We start from the raw sequence: 19,564 nt of genomic DNA on the forward strand, positions 1-19,564 counted from the left end.
GGAGCTGCGCCAATAAGCTAACTTAAGAAAAGAAGAGCTGCCATCGATACAATTGTAGCCAGGCATGTTACACAATACAGTTTTAGCAAGTTGCTCAAAGTCTAAACGTGTCTTGTTGTGCATTTAAGGTGTAAAGTTTACCTTTGAGCAAACGCCCCCAGAGGAATCCCATCACCCCACTTTTGTAAAAAATTCCACCAGCGCCCCCTGCCATCCTCTGAACGCCCCAAGGGAGGCGGTACCGCCCCCGTTGAGAAATGCTGCACTAGACTTTCAATTGACAGGCTTGGACACCAGAGACTTGTGGTCCAGGGAGGCAGGTGAGGCAGAGAAAAATAATATATAGTTGTTACGTCCACCAAGGGCACAACATATTTGAGGACACGAGACAAGAATGAAAGTTCAACAAAATATTTTATTCTTAAACTCTCTTGAACTTTAGTTTTTATTTTGTTCAGCTGCTTCGGATTTTCTGTGAAGAAAAAGAGAGTTAAATGCCCTCAGTTTCCCGTGTCCCAAAAAAAGAAAAACAAAACCCCTAAAGTATTAATAGAAAGTTGGACCTGGTGAGCCGATCAAACAGAACAAAATGGTACAGCATGGGGCCAACCCTATACAGGGCCGTCGAAGCCCCTTCTAGTACTGGACTAAAGCAAAAAAGAACCTAATACAAAAGAAAGATCGAAACCAGGACAACCAATCCCACCAGGCCAAAATCACAACGAAAAAGCAAACAAACAAAGCCAACAGAAATACCGCATGGCAAGGCTGGAAACGTCAGCTGCGGCCCACAGCGACTGGACGTGCGCGCACCGCGTCAAGACGCGTCCCCGGTGGTGGTGGAGCGAGCGGAAGCGAGTGGAAGGGCGGAGATCCAACATGCCGAAACCCAGCCTATTTATAGGCGGACTAACAGCGCCACAAATTAACGTAATCAAATGACCAAAAATAAGAAATTATCCAAACTCCAAAATATATTAACAAAAGGTCATTCTTTATTTTCTATAAGAAAATAAAGGAAAAAATAGACAAAAATCATCATAATGTGCCCGAAGCACATAATAGTGATAAGATAATTAGGTCCGAGCAGCTAAGTGCTGTGAAGGCCTATTGTAATCATAGTGCCGATTATTATTCTGATTCCGCTTCCGTCAAATGAATTGGCTTTTGGAGGCTTTTTTTTTTTTTTTTGCACATTTTTATTGACAGTTTTTCCATACAAGTGTACATACAGACTATTTTCTTTTTCCAAATGTTCCATACATATCATTCAAGAAAAGCTGCACATACAATCTGTACCTGCCTTAGACAGTAACTTTGCTAGTCTAGATAATATCCAATCTATCAATTCACTTGTTGATTAACAAAAGAAAAAGAAAGGAAAGAAAAAAAGTCAACAAAAAGATCATCCAAAATTTTTTTTTCTTTTTCTCTGTTCTTCTCTTCCGAGTCATCACAATTTTAACTCTCTTCTCATCGAAGGCGAACTGTAAGCAAACTATTTACAGTCTGTAGCTCTATAAGGGTTCCTGTAACCACACTATTAATCAATAAAGTCTGATCTCCATGGTGAAATAAATCCCTGCCAATTTTTCCTATAATTCTTAAATTTTCCAGAAAGTCAGCCTTTCCATAATATAAATATTATATTGCATTACGTCAACCCAATCTTCCCTTTTAGGAGCTTCTGCCTTCAGCCATTTCCTAGTAATGGCTTTTTTGCTTGCTACCAACATAATCCCATACATATATCTATCACCTTGTGAACCTTTCCGACCCTCTTCCCATGTACAGAACATGAAATGTAAGTGGAATATTCACCCCCAGTACCTTATCCATACCAGTCTTTACGTCCTGCCAATAGGGTACCATGAAGGCACAATTCCACAATACATGGAAGTGACCCGCTCTGTCTTTTCCGCACTGCCTCCAGCATTTTGTATCTTGGTGTTTTCTTTGTGCTGGCGTACTGAAATATCTTACAATATTCTTCCAGCCAAACTCTCCACGAAAGGGAACAAGATGTTTTCCACTGTTGCCCACATATCTCCTCCCAGTTCTCCTGCGAAAGCCCACAATTGGCATCTTTTTCCCATCTTACTTTTATGTATGTTGTATTACTTTTCTTCAAATTTTCCAATCCTGTATACAGTTTTGGAATTATTTTCTTCCCCAAGTTTGATTCATTTGCTGAAATAAACATCTTAATTATACCAGATTCAAACTCATTTAAATTTATCCTTCTTAGTAGTTCCTCTGTATAGTGCCTCAAATGTAAGTACCTGTAGAGATCCTTGTTGTTTAACCCTTCTAGACCGGAACGTGTCGGCAGCGACACATCTAAATTTGCAGTACCGTAATTCCGCCACACATAGCGCTATCTGAAAAATTCCAACGGTTTCTGAAAGGGGAGACGTTGCAATTTCCAGCAAATATGGGGTTAATATGGTAACTTCACAGCCGCAGCTGCAGAGATAGACGGTATATTGCAAAAATAACTTGCTGGATATTGAAAGTTCCAGTTGTTATCGATATCATCTCACAGGACATTTAAAGAACTACTTACAATTAAAATAGGGAAGATTTATTTAGGCAGACGCTTGAAACTTTGGCGTAAAAGGGTTAATTCATATTTATTCTTTATTTCTTCAAAGCTTTGTATAGTATTTTTCTTAACCATCTCCCAGAATATCTTTGGACCCTTTTCCCATTTACTAAATGTTTTGTCTGTTACATTAGGTTTAAAATCTGAGTCATGCGTTATCTACCTTAGTAGTCTACTCTGCTCTGTCTACCCATATCTTAAAATAATTTCATTCCATATGTCAAGAGATAATCCTAGCCATAGATTCGACTCCTCCCTAAGGTGTTTTCTCAATTTGTTATCATTTATTATGGCTTTTAGAGGTATTGTGGGTGACATAGCACATTCTATATCTTTCCATTTTGCAGTGTATAATGGATTGCTTATGTTCAGTAGAGTACTCAACTGTGCTGCAAAATAGTAGCTCTTCAGACAGGGTAAGGCTAACCCCCCTTTATCCTTTGATACCTGCAAAGTTCTGAATCTGACCCGTAGTTTTCTTCCTTGCCAAATGAATCTCGATATGATTTTATCCCATTCTGCAAAATCTTTATCTGTCACCTCAACTGGGAGAGATGTAAATAAATACAGTAACCTTGGTAACACATTTATTTTAATAATTTCTACTCTTGACGCTAAGCTTGTAAAGGGGATTAAACTCCACCTTCCCATATCTGACTGTATTTTCCTCCCCAAGGGGCTAAAGTTTAAAGATTTTAGTTCAGATAAGTCATGGGACAGAAACACTCCGAGGTATTTCAGAGATTTTGACTGCCAATCCCAACTAAATGTATTTTTAATGAATAGATCTGGTGAATAGTTGAAAGAGAGAACTTGGGTCTTCTTCGTGTTTAATTTGTAGCCTGACATCAGCCCAAATTCATCCATTTATATTGATTAGTGCTGAAAGTGACTTGCCTGGTTGAGTTAGGTAAATCAAAACATCATCTGCAAATAATGCTATCTTTTGTTCCCCTCCTTCCATACGTATACCCTTTATATTTCCGTTTTGTTTTATCCATTGGCTTAAAGGTTCTAAATATATCGCAAATAACAGTGGGCTAATGGAGCAGCCTTGGCGGCATCCTCGATGTAATCTAAATGTATCTGAAAGGCTCCCATTAATTTTGATCCTAGCTGTGGGTTGGCAATATAATGATGGAATAGTTTTGATAAATGTTTTGTTAAAACCGAATTGTTCTACCACCTTATATAGGAAGTTCCACCTGACTCAAAAGCTTTTTCTGCGTCCAATCCCAATATTACCGCTTCTGTTCTTGTTTTAATAATCTTTTGCATTACCAGCAATGTGTGCCTAATCTGTCTTTTCTTTATAAATCCTGTTTGGTCGAAATCAATTATGTCCGGCAGAATTACGTCTAGCCGTCTAGCCATGACTGCTGTAAATAGTCTATAGTCTAAATTTAGGACGTTAACTGGTCTATAGTTGGCACAATCTAATTGATCTTTTCCTTCCTTTGGAATAACCGCAATAAAAGCTTCCCTCCAGGACCTTGGTGTCTCTCCCTCTTTTAAGACCCAACTGAACATATTTTTTAACAAGGGGATCAATGGTTTTCTTAGCAATTTATAAAATTCAGACGAGTAACCATCCGACCCCGGAGCCTTGTTGGTTTTCAATCTTGAAATTTCTGAGTCTATTTCTTCTCCTGTAATCTCCTTTGTTAATATACGATTTTGATCTTCTGTTATTCTTGGTAAATTCAAAGATTCCAATAATGCATGTATTTGATTATCATTATTAATTTCTACTTGAGAATATAATATTTTATAACAGTTTTCAAAACAATTTTGAATCTCTTCTGTCTTAATGTTTTCAAAATCAGGGACTCCTCTAATTTGATCAAATGATCAAATTAGAGGATCATTTGATCAAAAAACAGCTAAGAAAAAACAGGGTAAACTTAGACAGTTACAATTGGAATTAAAATAATTCCAACTGTATTATTGGAATTATTTTAATTCCAATAATACATCATTATTATTATGATCATCAAATGATCATCAAATTATGATCATTTGATTTAAATGATCAAATTAGAGGAGTCCCTGATTTTGAAAACATTATTTACCACTTGCTTTTTCATTCTAAGTTAGCAATTTAGCTGATTTACCTCCTCCTTCATAATACCTTTGTTTTGTGTACAGAAGGTTTTTTTTAATCTCATCTTTCAAAATGCAGTTCATCTCTCTTTGTATTCTTTTAATTTCTTGAGGGTTTTTTTCATCCAGAGAGAAATTTTTGTGTTGCTTTTCTAATTATTTTAATTCCAATTGTAACTGTCTAAGTTTACCCTGTTTTTTCTTAGCTTCGAGGGAAGCTAATTTGGCAATTAGCTTCCCTCGAATTACTGCTTTCCATGGATCCCACAGCGTAGCTGCGGATACCGCCCCATTATTATTTTCCTTTACATATATATCAATTTCTTTCGCAAGTTCTTTCTTCATATTCCCCTGTAATAAGCCTGCATTTAGTCTCCACATTGTTGTTTTTGTTTCCTTTGACAATCCCAGGGTGATATATACTGGACTATGATCTGATACATCCCTTACTCACAATTTTCCACTCTATAATGTGTATAATAAGGATTTATTATACACATTATAGTAAGGTCGATTCTTGAATAAACTGAGTGAGGCGGTGAAAAATATGTGTAGTTTCTGCCTGATGGATTTAGCTCCCTCCAGACATCCATTATTCCCAGCACTGCCATTTTCTTTAAATTTTTTGCTAATTATAGATTTTTGCTTCCCGCCATCCGAACAATCAAGTTGTGGGTTCAATCTGAGGTTTAAATCTCCTCCACATATCAGAATGCCTTCTCCCTCAGCTGTCATTAAATCAAACATCTTTCTATAAACATGTATGCCCCCCCTGGGGGGGGGGCATACATGTTCAGGATAGTGACCAGTTCTCCTTCTAATCTCCCCTTAATCAGCACGTATCTCCCTTCTTTGTCTATTGTTTCTGAAAGTTTTTCAAATATAGATCTTCCTGATCTATATTGTGACTCCTCTCCTACGCCCTGAATCTATAAAATGAGTAAAATACTTGACTAAAACTATTTCTCTTTAGTTTCTCATGTTCCTTCTCTGTCAGGTGCGTCTCCTGCGGCAGTGCCACTCCCTCCCTTCTCAATTTTCCTAATACTTTAGACCTTTTAACTGGGTTGAGCATCCTGTTCACATTAAAAGAGGCCAACTTTAATACCTTTTTCTGTGTTGTCATTTACTCCTTGTGACTCCTTATTTTCCACCTTCTCTACACCTTTGGACCCTTAGGCTACAGATAAACAAAGTAATAATGAACATACAACTGAACAGTTTTAGAACGTTCACTGATGAATAAGTGACTAACCAAAGAACTTCCAAGAGTAGGGTCTGCACTTTGACCCTTTGTAAGCCATGATGGAAAATCTGCCCAAAGGCATGTCCTCTCCCTGCCAGAGGGAGTGGGCCCTTCTTGTTGAAGTTAGCTTCATTCATGTTTGCACCACCGCTCCAATGTCCCCCCCACAAAAAAAGGGGGGGATACCCCAACCCTAATGAAAAAAAAAACTCCCTCAGGAAATAATTAGTAAAATAAAAAAAAATAATTCTGTTAGCTTGACCTGAGTCATCATTCCTTAAGCCCCGGTTTTTCCCTTCAGACTTGAATAGACCCATCCAAAAAACAAACTAAAGATCTTAAATACCTCATTTTAAAGGGCAGTGGTTCTTAAATCTCATCCTGACTTCTCCTAAAACATTGGAACCGTTGTTTGTATCTTTCGATTATCTCTCTCTGTGTCTGTCCTCCTTTCTTGGCCCCGATGGTCTTCCAAGTTAGGCGTCTGATCTTCTCCAAGCTGGTCACCGCCGGTCTGGTCTCCGCCACCTGCAGCCCTCGTTCCGCCATGTCTTTGGTCGCCTCCTCAACCGTGTTGTAGATCCATGTCTCTCCCTCGTTGAAAACACGCAGTCTCGCCGGGAATGGCGTCTGGAACCGTATTTTCTTCTCCCGCAGGACTCTTTTCGCCTCTGTGTATTCCTTTTGTTTCTTCAGCACTTCCGGGGCATAGTCATGGTCCAGAAAAACTTTCTTCCCCTTGTTCATGAATCCTTTCTTCTGCCATGCCTTCTTTAAAATCTCCTCTTTCACCCTGAAGCTCATAAACTTTACCACTATCGATCTCGGTGGTGATTCCGGGGAGGGACGCGGCAGAGCCCGATGGGCTCTCTCTATCTGGAAGGGAAAAGACGGCGGCAGCTCCAGTTTCTCTCTCAGAAGTTTCTCGTCATCGAACCGGCGCCGTCCTCTGCTCCCTCCTTGAGTACATTCAAGAATCTGTACATTCTCCCTCCTTGAACGTCCCTCTTGATCCACAAGCCGTGTTTCGAACTGTTTCTGTAGCTCCAGGAGCTCCATTGTAGCTTCCTCAATGTGCTGCAAACGCTCCTCCGCTTCTTCTATCCGGTTCTCTGCTTCATCAATACGGCTTTTGGCTATTTTAATCCTCTCCTTAATTCCTTTTGGAGCGTCAGAGTTTTCTTTACGGAAGTCTCGCAGTTCCTGGAGAATTGTTTCCAAATTTGCCATGTTAAAGTCGGAACAGACCTCTGCGGTTTGAGTCTTTACGTTCAGCTCTGGGTCCTCTGTTGTTTCTTTAACTGAGTCAGCTAGCTTCAAAGCTAACGTTTCGTTACCGTCGACCTCTGTCGTCGAACTCGGGTTTTTGAGACTTTCTGCCGTATTTCCCACTAGTCATAGTAAATGCCCCTTTTTAAATATTATCTTTCGGACTTTTCGTTGAAAAATTATCAAATTAATCGGGCTTACAAAGATCTGGGTCGAGGAGCTCGCCTTTTAAGCTGCAGCCATGATGGTGTTCCTGGAAGTTCTCCGGCGTTTGCTCTACAGCGCCCCCTAACATGAGATAGGAGAAACCGTAGGTCGTAGATATCTGAAACTCGGTACCTAGGTAGAATCCCCCAAGTCAAGAAAAAAAGTCTCTTGGAAGTACCCCCTAAAATGCACAGTTAGGTGGCCATTTTGGGTCAAATTACAAGTTGGGAGTCAACTCAGCAAGAACCCTACTATCACATTTCAGCCAAAAAAAGTATTCTACTTTCATTATCACTTTGAGGAAAACTTTCAGTAATAAAACGAATGAAATAATGCCTCCAAAAGGATCCAACAACGAGATTAGACCGGATGAACAGTTTGTATCGCTCACGCAAGTTAAAGAGTTAATGACCCAGTAGAAGGAAATGTACACGGAGTTGCTTCAACAAAAACAGGACCATTTCAAAGGCTTTGTTAAAGTTATTATGGACACTACAAACACCAGACTGGACGAGCTGATACAAGAAGTGCAGGACATTAAAACCAGCCAGCAATTTATACAGAAAGATGTGGATGTCTGCATGTGCAGCTGACCTCCTCTTTCCTTCACACTGTGCAAGTGCGCAGCAACAAATCCTAAGCGATGTGGTGAGGAACTATAACGCTCTGAGAGTAAATGGGGAAGTTTACGTGTTCCGCCGAAGAAATACCTCGGGGGTGAAGCATGTCAAAATACATCAACGCAAGGAATCTAAAAAGACATTTAAAAAACAAACACTTGACAGAGTTTGGCTACATCGAGGCTCACTGCAGTGGTCTGGAGCGATCAAATAGCAGGTAAAGCAGCGCACAACTACCAACACTCACCCGGAAGACCATAGTGGTCTGAAAGTTTAACAAAATAACCCGATACTTTAAGTCAACGAGCTGGCAGTGTAAGATACTGGTTCTGCTCCTGCTGTTGGACCACCGCTGAGCGCTACTGGTCGTGATATTTCACAAACGGAGCTTCGCTTCTGCTCCACCCGCAGTGAACTCTCACACTGAACGTCTGCTTAAAGCTGCAGCAGGTAACTTAAACAAAAAAAAAGATTTTACATATGTATTAAAACGTTTGCTATGTAAGATAGATAATCTCGGAAAAAATAATCGACGCCTCCTCCCTGTGTTTTGCAGAATTACTCCGCTCAGTCAGAAACAACCAATCAGAAATGCATTTATCAGCTAGCCATGCTCTCAGGAAGTTTTGATTTAGTAACTTGGGATTGTTTATTTTTGATGCAACCTGCATTTGACTTTGAATGAATATTTCTTTTTTCTCGACATTATTTTAGATAGGCAGTGTTATGAAAATTTCGACTCATGTATAATTTAAAATGTTGAGAAACTTACTGTTAAATATTGTTTTACTGATTGCAGGTTTTACGGATTGCAGGTTTTTCAGTTGTCCTATTGACTGAACAGCTGCTGTATTGTGCCTGCAAGTATTAAGTCTAAATTAGGTGAATTTATTGCCAGATCATTTTTCCATTTTGTCAGATCATATAGCAGCATTTATACCTAAAGTGAAAAATTAACAGTGAGTACTGAAGGTACTGTCCCCATTTTTAGGACAAATGTATAACATTTACTATGTCACTTCTGAATTAGTTTAAAGCACCTATTCATGTAGATGTCCAGGAATTGAGCATTTATACTCAAGTTATGGAACAGTTTTTAAAAAGGGGATTACCTGCGATAGATCATAAGCTGTGATTCCATCTCTCTGATGAACCTCTAACTCTGCCTGCTGCTGTTGCAGTTGCCTGAAAAAGCCAAGAGACACAGTCAGCTTCTCATACAACATCCCAAACATCTGCGAGAGTTCATACTTGAAACAATGCTTATAAACCGTTGGTTTAATGTTGTATGTGTTGCTGTAATGTGTTACAGGTCATACCTCAATAAACTAACACGTAACTTCTTCATGCATGATTCAGATGAGAGACACCAAGACTGAATCTCTTCAGGAAATAAACTATTGCTCATCCCAACTGCACGAGTAGAGAGCAGCTAGACACCCATGACTAATTTTCTAGGCACTTTATATAACAGAAGACTTTGTTAAAACCAGTGAAACATCTTTAAGAGCAGGGAGTGAACATTTTCACATAATACACAAATACATATTATTGTATCTGAAAAAATTATGTCATAGTCCAACCTGGAGAAGGCCTTTTCTTTTTGTCACTATTTTAGTATCTATTTTAGTATCAGCTTCACAAAATGAAACATTTGGCTCTGGGACAGAGGGTTCGGAAAGAGGAGCTTGCCCAACCTGCCACCAATCCTAATGAGAGATTTGATTTTTCTTCGATAAAGTTCTTGTTTAGTGATTTCAGAATTAAGAGATTCAGACTTTTAGTAGAGTTTAAATGAAAGTAATAAACAGAATGTAAAATAACTTACTTGACGTTGGTATTGGTGCAGATTATGTACTCTATCTCGTCAGAGTATGGGTTCTGGAAGGTGAAACTACTGGTTCTGATCAGCATCCACTCTCTGTTTTTCAATCGGAAACGATACATGACAGACAGCACCTGTCCCTTCAGTTTCACTACCTGCAGAGGAGCAAACACACTTAAGTGCAGATTTGTTTAATTTACTGACTAAAGAAACATATCATTTGACACAGTCTTTGATCTCAGTCTTTTGATGACTCTTGCCATTTTCTACCATCACACACTAGGAATAAGAACATCTCACATTATTTTGTATTTTACCAATGGTAAAATACACACTGATCTGACCATTATTTTTTCCTATTAACATATTAATAATTAGATAGCAAAAGGTGCTTAATGTAAGTTTTCTTTGCATAATTTGAACCCAGTGAACCTAAAACTGCCACTTGAGACGTTTTAGGTAGAACATATTTACAAAGAGGCAAATGTTAAATGCAATATTTTAAAGTTTTGGCTTAATAACTGCTCTGAATATGTTCTTTCAGAAAAATGCCTTTTTTGAGTCCGCATACTCCAGTTAATTATTTGAATACTAAATTAATGGACAATTACTTCAGTAATAAATTCCTTACATTTAATCTCAATTGTTTCAGCCCTACTATCTTTGTACACATCCTCACATATTTTTCGGTCACCTCTGACTTCCTCATTCAGTTAACACACATCTTAATAAATTTTAATTACTCCCTAACATTGATTTATATTACTGTATCTGACACAAGAGTGCTGGGTAACACTTTATTTGACGGGGTGTGAATAAGACTGTCATAACACCGTCATAAACATGACATAACACCTGTCATGAACATGAGGAAGTCTTCATCACACTCTATGACTGTTGTAAATCAGTCAGTATCGGTAAATCATGACACTCTTAATATAAAGTTGACATTATTCAAAAAGTCTTCGTTATGACAACTTGACATTACTCTAGACAAAAATGTGTTCGTTATGACAACTTGTCATTAACCTAGACAAAATTGTCTTCGTTATGACAACTTAACATTAACCTAAACAAAAATTAATTCATTCTGACAACTTGACATTAACCAAGAAATCATGATCTGACGTAAATTTGTTATAAAAGTATTACCGATTAAACTTTCAAAATTATGTAGCTTTATGTGGTAATATTTTATTGCTCTGCCATTTTGCTTAGTCTTAAATTTCTTAATTTAATTGATCCTAAAGTTTTACAACAAGATGTCTACAAAGCACTTATGAACTTTGCATGTGAAACATTATTTAAGGCTGTTTTAAGTAGTGTAATGCACCATCTCCACCAGTGAGAGGCAGCAGCGCATGGACAGGCGTGCAGTGTGTTGGTGAAGAAGAAATCTTTCAACTTGTGAGAGAAGTGCCTTGCTGCAGCAAACAGAAAGGGGCAGGGACGGACCACTGTCAGCCTCTTACCTTATTTGGAAATGGGATCATTGCACTCCGGAAGTGAAGGGGGCGCTATTTCCTATATTATCCGCGGTCTCCCGTTTTAATTTTCTTTTGAAATCTGTGGTTTAACTTTATCTTTAGGAAGGAGTTTCTCTCTCAGCATGTATTTGAACTTCTCTCTTTTATTTACTTAAGTGCAGCTCACAGTTTTTAACAATTTCTGTTGCTTTCGGTGTACTTCTAAATCTGCTGCTTTTTCGCATCTTTTCGGGCCTGCTACTGCCTCTAGTGGCCTGGGTGTGGTAGCACAACTAATATAAATACATTACTAAATCAGAATACCAAAGTCTTTATTATTTATTATTAATTCTGGCATTACTGGAACCTCAAAAGATAAAGTCCCTCACAAAACACCATACCTTTTAATTTTCTTAAGGAAGCAGAGCTAATTAAATGACCTAAACAATACCTGAAAGTGGTTCCCGTTTCACTTCATGGCCAACCTGTTGAAACTATGGCAAGTTTTAAATACCTTGGATCATTCCTGGACAGTCAGCTCAATTTTGCTGAAAACACTGGCTACATTTTTAAGAAACGTCTCTATCTTTTAAGAAGACCCAGTGATCTTGGGGTTACCTAACAAGTGCAACTCGTGCAAAACCTCTAGTTAGTTAGAGGTAACATTAGCTAACATTACCTCTAGTTAAGTAATGTTAGCATTTTAACAAGTTAAAATGTTAAAACTTAAAAATTTAACTTAAGTTTTAAGTCATCTCAAGTTTTAACTGTTGAGGGCTTTAGCTTTTTTTTCATCTCCTCGGCTGGTTTGGTCACATGAGCTGCAGACTAACAGACAATCTTTTAAGAATACTTGGAAAAATAGAAGGTAAATAGTGGTGAAACCAATAACAACTCTGTCTAAACTGTTTAGAGCATCCATCCTTTTTTTTCGTCAGTTTGAGCTCATGAAGGCATTATTGGTCTATTAGAACATCTATTAGAAGTCATTCATTGACAGTGCAATAATTATTCTTAGCCAAACTAAATGATAACATTTACCTGTAGCATGTTAAGTGTTTACTTGATGCACAAATTGTTGATATTATGATTCTATTCATTAGTTTTATTTTATTGTTTTAGAGTCAAAGAAAAATTTCCACCTTGGAAGACTATATAGTTTAATCATATTTTTTCCTATATATAGGAAAAAAATATGTTGTTCCTACCAACAAAACAAAAATGTGGATTATTGCTTGTTTAACAATCCTGGTTATTTGTCTGTGAACCTAATTAATTTGTTTGTTATTGACTTTGGCTCAATTAAATTTCTTATGAAAAACAACATTATCAACAACAATAAAAATACCATTTACAAAATATACATGTCTTATTTCTTTTCTTCCTCTTATAAGTGATGGAGATATATAGATGTTATTTATAATGTATAAAGGTGTTGTTTATGTCACCTCTACATCCTGAAGAAAAATATGGTATTTTAGAAGATACTTTATCTTTCACGTTGCCAGAAATGGCAAAATTAATAGTAAATAATAAAGATTTTGTGGTATTCTCATTTAGTGACATAATTATATTAGTTGTGTTACCACCCCCACGGCACTAGAGGCAGTAGCAGGCCCGAAAAGATGCGACTAAGAAGCAGATTTAGAAGTACACAGAAAGGTACAGAATTTGTTAAAAGCTGAGAGCTGCGCTGAAGTAAATAAAAAAGAGACGTTGAAAGACATGATGAGAATGAAACTCCTTCCTACAGATGAAGCTACATCACAGATTTCAAAAGAAAATTTAAACAGGAGAACGCTGATAATATAGGAAATAGCGCCCCCTTCACTTCCGGAGTGCAATGGTCCCATTTCCAGATAAGGTAAGAGATTGACAGTGGTCCGTCCCCGCCCCTTTCTGTTTGCTGTAGCGAGGTGTACTTGATTTGTGAGGCCAACCTAACAAGTTATAACGGCCAGACCTCATGTTTAAAAAGAAGCTGAAGTTTGTCACCTAATACATATGAGGTATGTGTCTTAACTTCACATTTTCTTTGAGAAAATAACATTGACTATGTTCTCTTTCTTTGTAATGTTACCTATGAGCAATTCAAGCTAATTGTAGCTGGCTGTAATTTAATGTTAGCTAAAGTTATTAAACTCCATTACTATAACGTTAGTTATAGAAGCAGATAAAGAAGCAGATAAAATCTTCCCCAAAATGACTTAGGTAAGTCATTTTTGTGTTACTATTTTCTCCAGGTGAAGGGAGGTGGGCGGGAACAGGTAAGTGGGGAAGGGGGACCAGGAATCAATGTCGACTTAATAAGTTACATTTTAGATAACTAACTGTTGTCAAATGTAAAACAGGTGTTTAATCTATTTATTTATTAATAAACTTCTTGCAAACATCCATAAGCCAGGAAATAATTTTGAATGCTCATTAACTGAAAAGGTACACTCATGTGTCTAAAACTGTACATTAAGTGATGCAATTTGAATAACAATAGTGGCGGTCTGTCTGAACTTCTGCCAAACAAATATTTTGCTCAGCTCTAGTTCTTATGCTAATTGTATTAAGAAATAATTGTAATGCACTTTATAACAACCAGTCATGTTAACTAGATATTTGTCTGCCAGTCTACCATTCTGACAGTGTGCAACAAGGGACATTTGTGGAATGGTATTTAAATAAATGCTGAATTAAGATCACGTTGTTGTTGTTTTTGTTGTTTATTTGTTTTTGTTCTTTTTTTACACCACAATGAACTGAGCCATCACCCACTATGAAAATGTCCAGGAGAGATTCACCGAGTTTGAATTCACGAAAAGGCTTTCACCATGATTATTATTGACCACAACTATTGCAAGAAAAGCTATAATTTCTGAGCATTTCTGAGCTGCTTCCAGGAAATGAAGACAAGAAGATCTCACTGTTTTCAGAGCGTTACAGGAATGCTTTAACAAAGGAGACGGCAGACTGTTGAAAGAACCTATTTTCTTAAGTTAAAGAATAAATAATTCTGTTTTAGTTTTTCAATCAGTGTTTCAGAGTTACAGACGATAAACCCTCTGTTTGAAGACTAAGTAATTGTTTTACTTTACTTGAGATAAGAGATAATATTAATGGCACTGTAATGACACTTAATGACATCTATATAACTGTTGTTACTTGTTTCACTTTACTTGAGGTAAAAGATATTAATGACACTGTAATAAAACTTAATGACATCTTCATAACTGGTCCTACTTGTTCCACTTGATGTAAAAGGAATTATTAATGACTGTTATTAAGTCATTTTGCAGTGTAATAAAGCTTAGTGAAATGTTTATTGTTGGTCCTACTTGGTTTGCTTTATTTCAGATAGGGGAAATATTAATTACTGTTTTGTTACCGTTTTGTTAGTGTAATTATACTTAATGACAATATTATGACTACTATTATGACATAATGATTCTTGGTTAATGTCAAGTTGTCATAACAAAGACATTTTTGTCTAAATTGTCAAGCTGTCATAAAGACATTTTTGTCTAGATTAATGTCAAGTTGTCATAACAAAGACATTTTGAATAATGTCAACTTTGTATTAAAAGTGTCATGATTTACCAAATGACACTTTATGACAACGGTCAAAGTGTCATGAAGACTTCCTCATGTTCATGACAGGTGTTATGTTGCGTTTATAACGGTGTTATGACAGTCTTATTCACACCCCGTCAAATAAAGTGTTACCGAGCGCGGCCTTAGAAATAAAACTAATTATATACAATATTATATGTTATAACAGTCACAGGTGGCAAAGGCAATTATTTATGTGCAATTCTTTCACTTTATCAAAAGTAAGATACTTAATTTATCAAAAGTAAGATACTTTTGATAAATGCCGAAATAAACAAATTTCACAAAACATGTCAAAAGTCACACAGAAAAATAAAGAGAGAATCCAAATCTCCAATTTTTGATTTGAAGGTAAAAAATCATGTTGTGTCACTTAAAGTGTAATATAGCAAAATAATTAGCACAGTGACAAGGCCCGTCTGAATTCAAAGGCTCCTCCTGACAAATGCATCCTTCTTTGCCCCAGATTTGAAAGATAGGTCTGTTGTGTCCTGTCCCATGATTCATTGCGTGTCCAAACTGGGCATTCAGGCAAAGCGGCAATAGTGGTGGAGAGCAGCAAATTATTTTGCTATATTACACTTTAAGTAACACAACAAGACTTTTACAATGCTTTTAGGTGAGAAAGTAGCTGTGTAAGTCTCAAATTTCTGCTTGGTTCATCAATACATCACTTAATTGCAATATTGTCCCGATATTTTTGGAGATTTCTGCTCCCGGTGCAACAGTCACCTCCCCTGACCGCTGAATTCAGACACACGTTTTAGTGAATTAAGGGTTCTGCATCTTTCGAAGGTCCTGGTCTATGTAGGACAGGTCCTTCAAAGGGCGTGAATATCGATGACCGGAAGACAACAACTGTGAATTCGGACAGGTCAAGCCTTAGCTGTCGAGCCTCCACCTCAGTGAGAGGGACAAGATGGGTTGAACAGCCGTGTTTTCTAGAGCTTGCAGTGCAAGTCTGAAATTTTACTTATCGTTAAGTTAACTCTCCACCAAAATTACAGAAATGGCTTCCCAGAAAATTAATAAGTTACTCAAGCCTAGAGTTGACTTGAAAAGAAAGAAGCAACTTCTAAAGACCATAGCTACGCCATGGACATCTCCATTCAAAATAAAAGGGAATGAGGCAAGTCTGCACCCTCAACGCCAAGCAAGACACCTGGAGAAAAGTGAGTCAGGTCAGTTGAAGAGGAAGAAGTGGGTGAAGGTAAGCTGGTAGGGTCCGGTAGTCTGTAGCGCTAAAAGATTCTGCATCGGTATGCAGAATCTTTCTCCCAGTACTGGGAGAAAGGCTGCATTTGAGTCGGGATAAATCTGCTAGCAACAGGGTGTTGGGGATTTTCTGTGTTATCATTTTTATTATTACTTTAGTTCATTAATCAGTTTTATATTAATCAGCATTGACGTGATTTTCTTGTCTGTTTGAATACTTTTTGAATACTTTTGGAACTGAATGTTCCCTCCACCCTTGGGAGAAATCGCTCTCAAGGGAAAGGGCTAGATGACCAAAAACAGCTTGCCATCTGTTTTTGTTGTTTATCTTTTCTCACTTTTGTTTTCCCAAATAAAAGGTCTGCTCTAGCAGAGAGAGGGCAGAACACTCTGTGAACGGCTTGGAGGAGCAGTTTGCTGAGTCTTCTCTTTTTGCAAAAGTTCGGCCATAAAATACATATACGTTGTCTGTGGTTCTTTTATGTAGGATTGGAAAAATACCTATTAAGGGAATTTATAACATGACTTAATCGGTCCATAAATAGCTTTTTTTTTCTCATTCCGAATCTTTTCTGAACTGTCCGTGCTGCTGGAGCCTCTCCCACTCCAGCACGGACAGTTTCAAGGTCAAAGTTTCAAGCTCAGAGGGGGCGAGGGTTGAGAAACACTAGTTTAAACTGTCATTGTTAAAGCCATAAACATTAATTATAATGAGGACTAAATGATCAGTTTTGGTCACCACTGTTAACCAATGTCCATTTGTGTTTCCTTTGTGTGTCAGAATTTCTCCAGGAAAATTGCAACACCACCAGTTCTGTTTGTGCCATGAATAAAATCCTGTCAGCCCATTGGTTAGCCCAAAGGGTTTGATATGTACTCAAAGAGTGAGTTTCTTGAAATAAAAAACTTTGACTTCTGTTCTTTTGAAAACAAAAATAATGCTTTTCTTTTAACAATGTCTTTTAAACCTCTAACATTGAGTGAACTAATTCAAATGTTCTGACATAACCTTAGAAACAGCAGAAAAGATCCTTGAGTACAAAAAAAAACTGTTAAACTGACTACTGTGAAATGATTCGGTAAGTTAGCTATAGAAAAACTTAAACTGAAGACTGTCATTGTTAAAGCCATAAACATTAATTATAATGAGGACTAAATGATCAGTTTTGGTCACCACTGTTAACCAATGTCCATTTGTGTCTCCTTTGTGTGTCAGAATTAACAAGTCCTTTTACAAATTCTATATTTCCTTCTTAATTAGTATACATATCATCTAGTCCGATTAGGCATCTGTCAAAGGAGCCATGGTGGTAGACCATCTTTTCCACCCTCCTAGCTTGATCAGTCTGCGGCCATAAACAGATTCTCTCCTCCCAGTCTTCTTTGGGTAGCATTTCAACAATCCTGAAACTGGATGCAGTAGGTGGATTTTTTGGTCTCCTTCCAGACTTCTTTGCTCCATAAACTTTGTGTAAATAGCATGATGATGCTTCTGAGTTTGTTATCCATCTTCTGTCCCAGTTGGTGAACAACATCCACATTCTCCTCCAGCCTTGACGCAGATTCAAGAACAATGTGCTTCAGAATCTGTATGACTAAAGCCCTGACGTCTTCATCTTTCTCAGCCTTCAACACTTTTATGCAAAGGTGCTGTCACATTCTGTATCTTTCCTGTTCTCTGAGCTTCTTTTTAAGATCAGCATTCTCTTGTAGTTTTTCGCTTTGCTTTTCCAGCTCCTTAAACTCTGCCTTGCATTCTTTAACTTTGTAAACATTAAATTCCACCACTTTGGCTAGGCCAGCAAGCAAAACACTGCTGTGTGTCACCTGTTGTTCAATTTTGTCCACTTTCTCTCCAACCGTCATAATACCTTTCATTATATCTAGGGGTGAAAGTAGTTTTAAATTCTTGCTGGTACTATAACAAATATCATCAGTGGCTCATTGTGTAAACCAAAACACAATGAAATAAAACATAAATATTTTACTGTACTATATGCTCCTTATATGTATAACATAGAAAGTATAAACATTTCTCAATGTGGAAAAAAAAATATTTTGGTTCTGGCATCAAGGGCGGAAATCCCATTTCATTATTAGGGGTTGGGGGGGAGGCCCATAAAAAGAGAAATTTCTTAAGAGCAATTTTGGGGGGATCAGTAAAGTTACAGTGAAATGTAACATAAAATGTGGTTTAAAAATGTTATTGTGTTCAAGCTGCAGGATCAAATCTGACTAGTAAGAAGCAATGCCCCTGTGTCTTTCTCAGTAAACAACCTGTTGAGACCCATAGAAGTCAAACTAAGATAAATGTTGTTTAGATGTGAGTTTGGTTCAGAGTTGCATATCTAATCTCTGGTAAACCTTTACAAAAATGTAATGCTCTGACTAAAATGTTTTAATGAGTAACTCCACTTAATAAAATTCCTCTTCAATACTGATTTATTGCAGTGGTTCTTAATACAAGTTATGTGATATTTAAATTATAATTTATGTTGCTTTAAAGCTTTTTTTGTGTGTCCTGGATGGCTGAGAACCTATAAATATGTAGAAATTGAATACTTGGGAGTATCATAACTTAAGGCTCAGCAGCAGAGATTTTCTAGAAAAATATTAAGATTTTATTTTGTGGTTTTAAAGGCTCTCCATTGAAAATGGTAAGAAATAAAGGCATACTTTTTTGTGCTGTGCTGTGCTGAGTAGAATCTGGTGTGGTGTCAATAGCGACACCGGACTTTACCACCGACTACGTCCATGGGTCTGGTGGGATCAGTGATGTCAGTGATGTCAGATGCTAACAGGCAGTATAGCTCCTGTTAGCATCTCAAAGAGCGTCCAACTCTGCCTGCCTCAGCGGATGCACGGCATTTATTTTTATCTTGTTAAGGTAACGATCACCTGTTAGAGCCTTCCTTAGTTCTGCTTCTATAAATGGCTCAAAGTGTTAAGGAGAAATGTCCAGGGTACAAATTAGGTCCTTCGTTGTGTTCCACTCCGGCTCTAGCACTGCGCTCTCCTTTCTTTCATGTGGGAAATTACCAGATTCGTTTTTATTTATTTTTTTTATTTTTTATCACAGCCGATAGTGACGCATTATCTAAAATTACACCAGTCAAACGTAATATGACACATAACTAATATGGTAAAGTTAGTCTTCCTGTGTTTACTCTGTAGTACAGAATGGACCAAAAGGTGTCATCAACCCATCTGTGAAAAAATGATGATCTCCATGGGTGAAAAATATAAAAAAGGATGTACATTTCCGAAGTAATTAGGAGTTTTTGCATGTCACAAACAGCAATTTTTTAGGTAATAGGAAAGTTGCATATTTAGGCCAAGTTCAAATACACGCTGAGAGTGAAACAAACTCCTTCCTAAAGGTGAAGATATAGCCAAGGGCTAAAGTAG

The 19,564-nt window shown here is 37.4% G+C and overlaps 1 protein-coding gene and 1 long non-coding RNA gene across 2 annotated transcripts in view; one reads left to right on the forward strand and one right to left on the reverse strand.

Annotated features, from left to right (window-relative positions):
• LOC106945274 (aryl hydrocarbon receptor nuclear translocator 2-like) overlaps window positions 1–19,564 on the reverse strand; it is a 49,518-nt gene that overhangs the window by 14,010 nt on the left and 15,944 nt on the right. The window contains exons 2-3 of the mRNA XM_015028837.1: window positions 9,879–10,030; window positions 9,163–9,235 (exon numbers count right to left, since the gene is read on the reverse strand). Of these exons, the coding sequence (XP_014884323.1) occupies window positions 9,163–9,235; window positions 9,879–9,997 (192 nt within the window). The 5' untranslated portion in view covers window positions 9,998–10,030. The remainder of the gene's footprint in view (window positions 1–9,162; window positions 9,236–9,878; window positions 10,031–19,564) is intronic.
• Window positions 1,076–3,116, forward strand: LOC106945275 (uncharacterized). Its single transcript, XR_001424530.1, has 2 exons — window positions 1,076–2,299; window positions 2,621–3,116. It is a non-coding gene; the product is annotated as an uncharacterized LOC106945275 (long non-coding RNA).

This window comes from Poecilia latipinna, unplaced genomic scaffold (genome assembly GCF_001443285.1).
Source record: "Poecilia latipinna isolate Pla-1442-1.1 unplaced genomic scaffold, P_latipinna-1.0 Scaffold137, whole genome shotgun sequence".
NCBI lineage: Eukaryota > Metazoa > Chordata > Actinopteri > Cyprinodontiformes > Poeciliidae > Poecilia > Poecilia latipinna.